Genomic DNA, 13,919 nt, shown 5'->3' with positions numbered 1-13,919 from the left:
CCTTAAAGATGTTCTGAAAAGAAAAATTGGATCATCAAAGTTGGGCATGTACGCATTCACTAGTGTTAATGGTATGGAGTTTAATATTCCACTTGCTATTACATACCTGCCCCTCAGGTCAGCGATAGTTTGTGTGTGAATAAATGGTGTGGTTTTTTTTTATTATTAGGATTGCAACACCTCTAGTTTTTGTACTAAAATTCAACTGGTAGACCTGAGATGCCCAGGAGGGACGAAGCACTTTCGCTGCTGGTTTCTTAATGTGCGTTTCTTGGAGAAAACAAATATCAGCTTTGAGTGTACAAAGATGTGCATACACCTTCCCTCTCTTCAGTGGACTATTCATCCGCCGTACATTCCAGCTGACAAGTTTAATCTCACCAGTGCTGTGCATATGCGAATCAGATGTCATGTCTGCTGCTTAACAAAAAAACATGTTGTATGGTTGTGGTATAACACAAACTGTAACTCGAACAAACAGATGTGCTGTAACAACCCCTTAAGAATCACAAAAAACCCTCCCAAAAATAAAAAAACACAAAAAAAAAAAAAAAAAACAGGTACTGACAATTTTGGTTAGTAGCTATATCTCATGCAAAGGTTCACTTCAATTTTAAGAAAATTAGAATGGCTAACCTCAGGAGTAAGTCTTCGTGTAAAGAAAGGGTTCAAATATTTAGCATCCAACCACATAAAGCCTTTAAGATCTTGTCGTTTGATGTACTGTGCCTCATATTCCTCCTCGGTTAGCTCCGATAAATGCTCAGATTCAATAGTGTTGCCCTGAAAACAACAGCAATCAGTTAGAATTGCCTATTAAAATAGGGTTGTAGCTATAAAATCAATTGAACTGTCAATTACAAATTAGGTATTACATTTTAAAAAGTCACACTGAAACTTTTACTTCCAGGTTGTATTAGTGCAACAAATATGAAATATACATACAAAATATGTAGCAAATGCACAGAATTCTAAAGATGATGTAAAATGACGTCATTCAAAACAATACTTCCACCTCAGTCACAAGTAAAGAACAGAGGTTTTCACATGCAAATTGTGATTGTGGTTTCACTGTGACATTCTATTTGACTCAGTGCTACCTCTGAGGAGGACCCCCACAAAAGCTACAATGAATCTAAGGAAGGGAAAGATACCCCCAGGGGTGCTGGGGGGGGGGGGAGAGGAGAGAATGAGCACCCCAGTTGGACAGACACAACGGCATCAGACCCAGGCAATGAACAAACGACTATGAGCAAGCAGTGTGCATGTGGCAAAATCTGCAAGAACGATCGCAGCTTGAAGATCCACCAAGCGAGGATGAAGTGTTTGGCGGGAGCAGGAGCGGCACAACGTGCAGGTGTCCAACCTGCCGAGACAAAGGAAGTGCCAGGCCCGGAATCACCCCATAGTGCCCGGAACCTCCAAGTGTTGCAAACTAATCCCTCGAACATGAAGTCTAACAGGAGGCGGATCAAATGGCCTGCAGCTAACATGACTTCACTGTGGAAGCAGATCGACGAAGATGTCAACCAAATTCTGGAGGTAACGGCAAAGGGAGGGGTCAATAGGAAGCTACAAGCCATGACAACAATCATTGTCAGCATTGCAGCTGAACGGTTCAGAGAAGAGAAGAAAGGCTCCAAAATACCTTACTCGAAGAACCAAAGAGCGTTGAGGATTCAAAACATCAGGCAGGAGATGAAAGCACTTAAATTCCAATACAAGAAGGCAGGAGAAGAGGAGCGCATTGGCTTGGCCCAGCTGATGTGCATTCTACGAAAGAAGATCAGGGTCCTCCGCCGGGCAGAGTGGCATCGGAGGCGGCGTCGTGAAAGGGCTTGAAAACGTGCTGCCTTTATCGCCAATCCCTTCAAGTTCACCAAGGTGTTGCTGGGGGAGAAGCGCAGTGGGAAAACTGGCTTGTTCGCAGGAAGACATAGACCAACATCTGAAGAAGATATATAATGATCCTGAAAGAGAGCAGGAGTTGGGAGAGTGCAATATCCTAATAGACCAACCTGAACTGGATGTGCAGTTCGACATGTCAGAGCTGCAGCTAAAGGAAGGCAGAGAGGTCGTCCGCAAAGCAAGGGCAAGATCGGCTCCAGGACCAAGCAACACCTCGTACAAAGTGTACAAGAACTGCCCCAAACTCCTGCTGCGTCTGTCGAAGATCCTGAGAACCTTCTGGAGAAGGGGGAAGATCCCAGAACAGTGGAGAGTGGCTGAAGGGGTGTGGATCCCGAAGGAGGAAAATGCCACCCAGATAGATCAGTTTTGCATCATCTCCCTGCTGTGTGTCGAGGCGAAGATCATCTTCAGTGCCGTTTCTAACCGGCTGTGCACCTACCTAGCAAAGAACACCTATATTGATACATCAGTCCAGAAGGATGGCATTTCAGGGATGCCGGGCTGTCTGGAGCACATCGGTGTGGTGACACAGCTCATCAGGGAGGCCAGAGAGAACAAGGGCAACCTGTCAGTGTTGTGGCTCGACCTGGCAAATGCACATGGCTCCATTCGGCACAAGCTGGTGCAGCTCACACTGACCAAATATCACGTCCCCAGCAGAATCAGAGACCTTAGCGCTGATTATTACAGCAACTTCAGGACGAGGGTCTCTTCAGGAGCAATTACATCAACCCGGCACAAGGTGGAGATAGTGCACCCTGTGATGATGCCAATCTCAGTGACACTGTTCTCCCTAGCCATGAACATGCTCACTAAGTCTGCTGAACTCGAGTGCAGAGGGCCCAGAATTAATTCTGCTCAAAGGCAACCACCTATCGGGGCATTCATGGATGACCTCACAGTCACCACAGAATCAGTCACAGGCTGCCGGTGGATTCTGCAGGGGCTCGAAAAGTTGGTGGAGTGGGCCCGGATGCGTTTCAAACCTGCCAAATCAAGTTCGATGGTGCTGAGGAAAGGGAAGGTGGAGAACAAGTTCCGGTTCAGCATCGCAGGCACAGCCATCCCAACCACCGCAGAAAAACCAGTCAAGAGCTTAGGCGAGGTTTTTGACAACTCTTTAAGGGACGCAACATCCATTCAGGCGACCTGCACCAAGTTGGATGGCTGGCTGAAATCTGTGGACAAGTCTGGCCTACCTGGGAAGTTTAAAGCCTGGGTGTATCAGCATGGCATTCTTCCCAGAATCCTGTGGCCCCTCCTCGTCTATGCAGTTCAATCTCGACAGTCGAAAACTTAGAGAAGAGGGTTACTAACAGACATCCCACCCTGCAAAAACTCATTTCAGGGAGGTAGCACCAACAATTTGCGGGAGACTCCCGGAACGTCCGGGAGAGGTGGGATGTCTGCAATAGAGTAGCTCCTTAGCAGCTAGCCAGCTAGTTTAAATAACGTTCGCTATGCTAATGAGCGAATGACACCTGTTAAACTCACCTCAGCGTGTCTTTTACAGTCTTAACCCACCATGGGCAATAGAAAAGTCACTGTTGCAAACAGTGCAGTGAGCAACACTGTCATTATCTTTGACCCCTGTTCGGCAGGGTAGTGTAGTCTGGGGTGACATACGTTTTATATTTTCTTTCTTTGGAACACTCTGCCACTCTGACTTTTTTTGGAACCCTCTCGCTCTTGCTCTCTCGCTCGTGGTCGCTCTCACTCGCGCTCGCTCTCTCGCGCTTGCTTTCTCGCTCTTGCTCTCGCTCTCTCTCTCTCTCACGTGCCCTCTTGCTCTTGCGCTTGCTCTTGCTCTCTCTCGCGCGCTCTCTCACGATCACTCTCAAAAAAATCAATTTCCGGGACATTGTATATAATTTGCGGGCATCAGGGAGCCACTATTAATATGCGGGAGACTCCCAGAATTTCCGGGAGAGGTGAGATGTCTGTAGTAACTACCTCAGGAGATGGCAAGGGCTGCCAAAGAGCCTGAGCAGCATTGCACTCTATGAACACCACAATAAACTGCAACTGCCCTTCAAATCATTGGAGGAGGAATTCAAGAGGAGATTTACCAGAATGCTGCCTGGTTTAGAGAGTATGCGTTATGATCAGAGATTAAGGGAGCTAGGGTTTTACTCTTCGGAGAGAAGGAGGATGAGAGGAGACATGTTAGAGGTGTACAAGATAATAAGAGGAATAGATAGAGTGGATAGTCAGCGTCTCTTCCCCAGGGCACCACTGCTCAATACAAGAGGACATGCCTTTAAGGTAAGGGGTGGGAAGTTCAAAGGGGATATCAGAGTAAGGTTTTTCACTCAGAGAGTGGTTGGTACATGGAATGCACTGCCTGAGTCAGTGGTGGAGGCAGATACACTAGTGAAGTTTAAGAGACTACTAGACAGGTATATGGAGGAATTTAAGGTGGGGGCTTGTATGGGAGGCAGGGTTTGAGGGTCGGCACAACATTGTGGGCCAAAGGGCCTGTACTGTGCTGTACTATTTTCTATGTAACAAGAGCTAGAGAAGTGATACAGTACAGGGACTCAAGCAATCCGAAGGTGGCTAGAGCAGGGATCCAAGTGAGGACTAGCAGGAAGTGGAGAGCAGAGGAAGCAGTTCAGGAAGCAGAGGCAAGGCTGCATCACAGGAGGCTGGTGGGAGTGGTCACACGAGGCCGAGCTGGGCTAGGATCCTTTCCAACTCCCCAGATGGACACCAGAGGGAAGGAAAGGCGTCGACTAGTTCAGGAGGAGGTGAGAGCAGTAGTGGAGGAGATGAGAACCTGCACGATGGCGGGAATGAAGCAACAGGGAGCTTGGACAAGATGGGAGAATGCAGTTGACAGGAAAGTGACCTGGGCTGATCTATGGAAAGCCGAACCACACCGCATCCAATTTCTCATCCAGGCAGTGTACGATGTGCTTCCAAGCCCATCAAACCTGCACACATGGGGCAAGGCAGAGTCATCTGCATGCCCACTGTGCTCCAAGCGAGGAACCCTGGAGCACATCCTCAGCGGCTGTGCAAGGGCACTTGGTGAGGGACGGTACAGGTGGAGACATGATCAGGTCCTGAAGACCATCGCTGAAGCCATCAGTGCAGGAGTTGTGGGTGAAGCGGTCCCGAACCACCAAGCAGACCATTGCCTTTGTCAGAGCTGGGGAGCAGCCAATGCCCACCAAAAGAACATCTGCAGGCATCCTGACCTCTGCAAGGGACTGGCAGCTGTTGGTGGACCTCGAATGGCAGCTGAAGTTCCCCAACCATATCGCAGCCACCACCCTGCGACCAGACATTGTCCTAGTGTCTGAGTCTACTAAACAAGTGGTGCTGCTGGAGCTGACAGTCCCATGGGAAGATTGTTTGGAAGAGGCCTTTGAAAGGAAGCTCTCCAAGTACGCAGGACTGGTCAGCAACTGTCAGCAGGCTGGATGGAGAGCGAGGTGTCTCCCAGTGGAGGCTGGATGTAGGGGATTCGCAGCCTGTTCCTTAGCCAGAGCCTTCAGCAACTTGGGCATCGAGGGAGAGAGGAAGAGAAGAGCCATCTGTAGTACCACCGATGCAGCAGAGAGGGCCTCAAGATGGCTGTGGCTCAAATGAGGGGAGCCATAAGTAGCTAGTCATCTACAAACAAGCTGGGGTCTGATCAGCCCTGGCTGGGTCACCTGGAGGAGGGTGTATGATGTTGAAAGACCCAAAACACACGTTGATTCCAGAAACATCACTGAAGATGTGTCCAGAAGCATCAGTAGATGTACGTACACAGCAGCTGTCTGCTTTGATGTCTACAGCAAGGTTCCTACGTCAAGATAATGAGTACCAAAGGATATGAATTCACATACCATTTTTTCAGTTTTGCTGAGTGTAATATCTTTCTTATTTCTTCGACGGGTTTTGGGATCCTCAATGTCCATCAGTCTGATCAGAGGCATTGTTCCCCCACCCAAAACCAGAATGGTGAAAAGCACAATGATTATGGTGGTTGTTCCAATAAGCTGGCGCTTCGCTATTGGTTTCAGCTCCAAATGTAGACTCAAAGCATAAGGAATGGCACCACGAAGACCTAATATTTTAAAAATAGTGAATTAAATGTTAGATTTTACACAATAATTAGAAGCTTAAAATCAGTAGTACTGTGTCTTGAAATTTTAAAATAAACTAGTCTGAAACACTGCAAATTCAATCAGAAAGGGGATGTTTTATTAAAAATGGAATTGAGAGTTTTAAAATTTTTTGAGGCGAAGCGCAAAGACCATGAAGTATAAACAACCATCTGAATTATAATTAAGAAAAACGCTTAGATTAAAATCTTTGGATAGAGTTATAAATTATAATTATTTATAGGTCTACTTGTTTGCTTTTATTTCCACACATTTTAAAATCCAAGAATCAGCAAGATTGTGTTATCAGTGATACATACGGAATAATGATTAGTCAACATTACACAAGTTGAAGCAATTCCGTTCATCACAGTAAAGGGATGAGTGGGTAAGTCATTATAAAATAAAGGTTTAGATTTATACCAAGTCCTTCAAGGCATCATTAAATACTCTTTTCAGCCACGAAAATACTTCTGACAACTAGACATTAATGGCAGTGAGGTAATTAACCAGGAATTGTTTGAAAAGTTGTAAAAGTTGAGGATAAATATTACTTGTTATATATTGGAGAGCTTTGCAGAATTTCTGTGGATATGCTCCTCTTCTTCAAAAAGTGCCAGGCGGATCTTCCATGCTTACCTCACAAGTGGCCTCATTTAAAGTAAAGCACTACCATCACTGCAACGCTTCAAGATACCTGTCTGGATTAATATGATCAATTCTTTGGAGTGGACGTCCAATCCACAAATGTTAGGTGTAAAAGCACTAATTCTAAATGGTGGACATTACAGACATATCTGTATTCTACCTCAGAGATACATGCCAAACATTCAGATATTATATTTTGCTCAGGTGGCTGTCTGGTCTGATGGCTACAGTATTGTTTCATCTGACTACCCCCCACCCCAACAGGAAGGAGGCAGGTGGTCAAATAAGTGCAGAAAAGCTTCTGGGGCTGAAATTAAGAAATAATGCAACTATATAATCAAAAGCAACAAACAATCTGCTGGAAGAACTCAAAGGGCTGAGCAGCATTGATGGGAGGAAAGAAATTCTTGATATTTCAGGCTGAAAACTAAGAGCACTTTAATTGTACTTGATTTGAAAGGAAAATAAAAAGGTAGGAGCATTCTCCACCTAAAGCAGTTTGTTTGAAAATTTGGGTGTTTTTTTAAATTTGTCTGCACGTTTGTCCAATTATACTTCTGTGAAGCACTTCAAGATGCTAAAGATATAAAACAATCTAAAGTGCTCATCTATTACAAAATTTATGTGATCAATTACGCAGATGTTTAGCGTATTATGGTAAAATATAAAATTCAATTTTAAGAAACTGATGAGCATAAAAACATAACTATTTATGCTCCTATTTGTGTTCTTAAAAGCAATTTTAATGGTATCAGGCCATTCGTACCTGCTGTACTATTCAATAAAATCATGACTGAACTTCTTTTATATACACACTGTCTGTACCTTGATTTGTCAATAACATCTTACAAAGATTTACATTCAAGATTTAAAATTTAAATATATCCTATAATTTAAGGGAGCATTAAATCTAAAATTTACTTACCACTAAACCACATAACAAACATCATTTTAGGAGTAATTTTATGATCTCGAAAGAAATTCAGAAGATAGGAGAGGGGAAATATATTCACTGCTCTGCCAAGTAAGACAAGAACCTGTAAATCAAAGTCTTATTAGTGGAATTGATGTTATAATTAATTCTAGCAGAGTGTAAAGCATTACTAAAATATTTTACTTATCTATTACAAACAGAAAGTAGTTTAGTTTAATTTTGACAGTTACTTTTTAATTGAAACTTTAATTAAAATAATAAAAATAATGTTTGCAGTTATGAAATAGTGATGTTTGTATTTCACTTGTAAGAGACAAGTTTTCCTTATTTTCTTATGATGCAGGAGGTCATTTAACCTACTCACAGGTGGTCAGAAAATCCCATTCCCTGAATTTCCCCTTGTAAACCAATCTCTCTACATTCCCAAAGATTTTCCCTGATTAGTGCCACTCACTTACTCTCAGGGCAATTTACAGAGGCCAATTAACCTACCTGATTTTCTTTACTATTTGGAAGGAAGTCAGAGTATCTGGAGATATCTACGTGATCACAGAGATCGTATGCAAATTCCGCATCAAGACCAGGACTGAACCCAGGGTGCCAAAGCTATGAAGCAGCAGCAGCTCTTCTGGCTGCACCACTGTGCTTCCCAATGCTCCAAATCTAATCTAGTCACTTACTACTCAGAGAAAGATTGATAATAGTTACAAACAAAAAGTACTTCAATAAATTCAAAATACTCTGCAGATGCTGGGGTCAAAGCAACACTCACAACACGCTGGAGGAACTCAGCAGGTCGGGCAGCATCCGTGGAAACGATCAGTCAGGCCCGAAACGTTGACTGATCACTTCCACGGATGCTGCCCGACCTGCTGAGTTCCTCTAGCGTGTTGTGAGTGTTGCTACTTCAATAAATTTATGCATAAAACTATTTGCATATTTAAACAGTGCATAAAGTGAAACCGTGCAAGTAAATTGTCTCTCCACGTTTTCTTTGCGAGCTACTTCAGTTTGAACTCAAGACACAAACTTTGCTCCTTTTTCATTTCTCTTATGTTATGCATTCTGGGATGGACAGATAAAGAACAGATTCACATAAGATTTCATGCTATTTTAATCAACAATTTCTGCTGATGGCACTCAGCAGGCCAGCCAGCATCTATGGGAAAGAGTAAGTAGTCGACATTTACGAATCCTGCGCCCGAGAACTGATTGCAACCTGGGTAGCACGCTTCGGGGTACCAGCCCACATTACCTCCGACAGGGGTGCCCAGTTCACCTCCAGCCTGTGGTCAGCTATGGCCAGCCTTTTAGGAACACACCTACACCACACAACTGCCTACCACCCACAGTCGAATGGACTAGTGGAGCGTTTCCACCGTCACCTGAAGTCGGCTCTCATGGCATCACTGATTACATCAACTTCTGTGCGGACTGCAATGTTCCGATAAGAACTGTCCTTTGAACTTTGTTATTCAAATAACAAGCCATGGGTAACAAAGGACATTAATGGCATCCTGAACGCTAAAAAGAGGGCGTTTAGAGATGGAAATAGGGAGGAGCTGAGGGCAATACAGGCTACGTCCACACTACGCCGGATAATTTTGAAAACGCCGGTTTCGAGTAAAAACGATAGGCGTCCACACTAAGCGTTTTTCAAAACATCTCCGTCCACATTAGGGGGATATTTGGGCGAATCTCCTCCTACTGGGCATGCGCAGGACACAGAAAACAAACGAAGAGGAAACGATATACTTAGTGCGCGTTTGTCCACTTACAGAGTAGAAAAATCTTTAAAGGAATTGCTCTTGGCTCTCGCGCAGGAGGACTTAAAACTTAAAAAAAACAAATACTGGAGCGTATGGAGGTAACCGACAGGGAGTTCACGGACAGTATGACCCGGCTGACGACGAACATTGAAAAACTGACCAACTCTGTTGCATTAATAAAGCACCTTGTTAAATATATAAAACGTCTGTATCAGCATTATCTTGTATTTCCATACAATGTTACATTAGGTTGTTACACATCTATTGTCAGAGAAGTACTTGCATAAATAGGTAAACCACCTTCATACAAGCAAGGACAGAAAACAGGGTGAAGTGAGTATACTTATTTATTCAGTAAGCTATGGGTCAACTGGCTTCAGTCTCGTCCGTCTGTTCTGAAATTGTTAGGTGGTGGCGTTCAAGAAAACAACGAACATCTGTTCTGGCATGTCATGACAGCATTTTGAAATAGTCAAAAAAGCTCACTTTACAATTTAACTCTCACGCCGATCACACCGACTACGCGTTATAAAAGCTTGCGCAGTACCAAGCAGAAGCAGAAAAAAGCATTGTTGTTGTGTTGTCATGACAACGATTTAAAATCTCTCCGTTTACCCCGCACACACTACGCCGGATATTTAGCGTTTTCAGATTTATTCACTCTGGAGAGTGTTTTCAAAAATCTCCGTTTTCAGGGGCTGAAAATGCCGGCTCAGTATGGACGGGAGGGCAAAACGAAGAGAAAAAGCTTCGGTTTCAAAATTACCCGGCGTAGTGTGGACGTACCCACAGAGGGACATGAAAGCCAGGATCAGGGAGGCTAAAGACAGGTACAGGAGGAAGCTTGAGTGGAAACTCCAGCAGAACAACATGAGAGAGGTCTGGAGGGGGATGAGGACCATCACTGGGTTCCGGCAAACTAGCAACAGAGGAGCTGAAGACAGTGTGGTCAAGGCCAATGAACTTAACCTGTTCTTTAACAGATTTGACATTGTGGCCCCTGCCCATCCCCCACATGAGCCATCTGTTGGCGGCCCCCAACCAACACATATTCCACTCTCCCCTCCTACCCCTCCTCACAGTCCCCCACCCTGCTCTCATGACTATACCCCTTTCCCACACGAAACCACCACCGTGGGCTTCGCAGCTGAACAGGTGAGAAGACAGCTGAAACGTCTCAACCCAAGCAAGGCTGCAGGACCAGATGGTGTCAGTACCAGGGTGCTCAAAGCCTGTGGAGTACTTCGCCATGTATTAAATCTGAGCCTGAGGCTCCGGAGGGTTTCTGTGCTGTGGAAGACATCCTGCCTTGTCCCTGTGCCGAAGACGCCGCGCCCCAGCGGCCTCAATGACTACAGACCATTAGCAGTGACCTCCCACATCATGAAGACCCTGGAGAGACTTGTTCTGGAGCTGCTCCGGCCTATGGTCAGGCCACACTTAGATCCCCTCCAGTTTGCCTATCAGTCCTGACTAGGAGTTGAGGATGCCATCGTCTACCTGCTGAACCGTGTCTACGTGCTGAGCACTGTGAGGGTCATGTTTTTTGACTTGTCTAGTGCGTTCAACACCATCCGCCCTGCTCTGCTGGGGGAGAAGCTGACAGCGATGCAGGTGGATGTTTCCCTGGTGTCATGGATTCTTGATTACCTGACTGGCAGACAGTACGTGTGCTTGCAACACTGTGTGTCCGACAGAGTGATCAGCAACACTAGAGCTCCACAGGGGACTGTCTTGTCTACCCTTCTCTTCACCATGTACACCTCGGACTTCAACTACTGCACAGAGTCTTGTCATCTTCAGAAGTTTTCGGTTGACTCTGCCATAGTTAGATGCATCAGCAAGGGAGATGAGGCTGAGTACAGGGCTACGGTAGGAAACTTTGTCACATGGTGTGAGCAGAATTATCTGCAGCTTAATGTGAAAAAGACTAAGGAGCTGGTGGTAGACCTGAGGAGAGCTAAGGTACCGGTGACCCCTGTTTCCATCCGGGGGTCAGTGTAGACATGGTGGAGGATTACAAATACCTGGGGATACGAATTGACAATAAACTGGACTGATCTAAGAACACTGAGGTTGTCTACAAGAAGGGTCAGAGCCGTCTCTATTTCCTGAGGAGACTGAGGTCCTTTAACATCTGCCGGACGATGCTGAGGATGTTCTAAGAGTCTGTGGTGACCAGTGCTATCATGTTTGCTATTGCATGCTGGGGCAGCAGGCTGAGGGTAGCAGACACCAACAGAATCAACAAACTCATTCGTAAGGCTGGTGATGTTGTGGGGATGGAACTGGACTCTCTGACGGTGGTGTCTGAAAAGAGGATGCTGTCCAAGTTGCATGCCATCTTGGACAATGTCTCCCATCCACCACATAATGTACTGGGTGGACACAGGAGTACATTCAGCTAGAGACTCATTCCACCAAGATGCAACACAGAGCATCATAGGAAGTCATTCCTGCCTGTGGCCATCAAACTTTACAACTCCTCCCTTGGAGGGTCAGACACCCTGCGCCAATAGGCTGGTCTTGGACTTGTTTCCTGGCATAATTTACTTTTTACTATTTAACTATTTATGGTTTATTACTATTTATTATTTATGGTGCAACTGTAACAAAAACCAATTTCCCCCGGGATCAATAAAGTATGACTATGACTACTATGACTATGACATTTCTGGCTGAGACCCTTCATCAGGACTGGAGAAAAAAGATGAAATGTTGGGAGTAAGAAGGTGGCAGGAGCACAAGGTAGTAGGTGATAGGTGAAACCAGGACAGGAGGTGGGGTAAAGTAAGAAGTAGGGAAGTTGATTGGTTAAAGAGATAAAAGCTTGGAGAAGGGAGAATCAGATAGGGGAGGACAGAAGGCCATGGAAGAAAGGGAAGGAGAGGAGTACCAGAGGGAGGTGATGGGCAGGGCAGGTAAGGAGATATTGTAAGGAGACGGAAATCGGAATGGGGAGGTGAGGCGGGGGGAGAATTACTAGAAGTTTGAGAAATTGATGTTCATGCCGTCAGGTTGGAGACTACTCAGATGGAATATAAGATGTTGCTCCTTCAACCTGAGTGTGGCCCTATCACGGCAGTAGAGGAAGCCATGGACTATCATGTTGGAATGGGAATGGGAAGTAGAATTGAAATGGGTGGCTACTGTTAGGGTGGATTTCTTTTTGGGTAGATGATTTGTTAACACTTAAATGACTTTGGCCACCAGACTTCTATTTTAGCTGTTTGACAAAGGACTGTGGATTGAGTCCACCACAATGGACTTCCTAAAAGGTGTGAATACCAGATACTTCTGGTAGTTTGACCTGATAATGTAGTTTCGAAGGCAGTATCACCACACCTATACATTATAAATATTAATTGTATCAATTGTCTTCTATGTTAGCACGGGAAATGCCAAATAAATGTATCGTAGACTTAACTTACATTCCTAAAGGCTGTAGATACCACCCCAGACATGTTGGCGTCGGGAGGAAAGGCTGGTGTGAGATTTTGTATGTGGCTTCAATAGGATGCATTGTCTGTAATGATTGCCTTTGTGTTTAGCATATAAATATCGAGCTCACATTTAGCTAGCAGACCTTTCTGCAGAAAGCGTCTCTGTCCGTTAAGATGCCTGCTGTACCTTGTTGTGTTGAATAAAGAAGCTGCTTTGTATCTACCAGTGACTCTGTCTCTCTGGTAATTTCATCCACATTACAACAGCTACCGAGAGATTCCGCTTTTTTTGGCAGATGGAGGGTAGCTGCAGCCTCCAACACTGATTTTTCAAAGTTCCGGTGATTGTCCGTCCTCTCCTTCACCATTCCCATTTCCCTCTCTCATTTTATCTCCTTAACTGTCTATCACCTCCCTCTTGTGCTCCTCCTCCTTCCCTTTCTTCCATGGTCTTCTGTCCTCTCCAATCGGATCCCCCCCGCCCTTCTCCAGCCTTTTACCTCTTTCCCCAGTTAACTCCCCAGCTCTTTACTTCACCCACCCTTCTCCTGAATTCACCTATCGCCTACCATCTTGTGCTTCTTCCTCCCCACCTTCTTACTATGACTTTTCAGCTTTTATTTCCCAGTCCTGATGAAGGGTTTCGGCTTGAAAGATCAACTGTTTACTCTTTTCCATAGATGCTGCCTGGCCTGCTGAGATCCTCCAGCATGTGTGAAGCTTGCATTTCCTTCATCCACAGACATTCTCTTGTTTGCTTAAGGCACTGTTGCAGTTCCCAACAACATAACTGAAATCAATGGCCATAGCAGTGAGGAGGTGATTTTTTTTTATTTTTTAAAACATGGAAACAAAGAGTTCAAACATGATAACCCAGCACCACATTTAGATGAATACATCTCAAAATTTATTTTTCCCTCCCCCATAGAGAGAGACTTTGGAATATTGACCAGCATAGCCAAGCTCGGTACTGCACATCGATACCCCAGGCTTTTGCCAGATTTACCACCGAGTTATCTGTCCATGTTGCTGACAATTATTCTAAAATCAGGACTTTTCAGTTACTGGTAAAGTCTGTGTTTTACTGGTAATTGCAATATCCATTCCAATTCTGCAA

The 13,919-nt window shown here is 44.9% G+C and overlaps 1 protein-coding gene across 1 annotated transcript in view; it reads right to left on the bottom strand.

Annotated features, from left to right (window-relative positions):
* The window catches only part of slc9a8 (solute carrier family 9 member 8), a 118,399-nt gene that overhangs the window by 11,004 nt on the left and 93,476 nt on the right, over positions 1-13,919 (bottom strand). Inside the window, exons 13-15 of the mRNA XM_063041451.1 lie at positions 7,582-7,693; positions 5,751-5,971; positions 637-783 (exon numbers count right to left, since the gene is read on the bottom strand). Of these exons, the coding sequence (XP_062897521.1) occupies positions 637-783; positions 5,751-5,971; positions 7,582-7,693 (480 nt within the window). The remainder of the gene's footprint in view (positions 1-636; positions 784-5,750; positions 5,972-7,581; positions 7,694-13,919) is intronic.

Source organism: Mobula hypostoma, chromosome 2 (genome assembly GCF_963921235.1).
Source record: "Mobula hypostoma chromosome 2, sMobHyp1.1, whole genome shotgun sequence".
NCBI classification, from domain to species: Eukaryota; Metazoa; Chordata; class Chondrichthyes; order Myliobatiformes; family Myliobatidae; genus Mobula; species Mobula hypostoma.
This window is presented reverse-complemented; position numbering and strand designations above follow the sequence as displayed.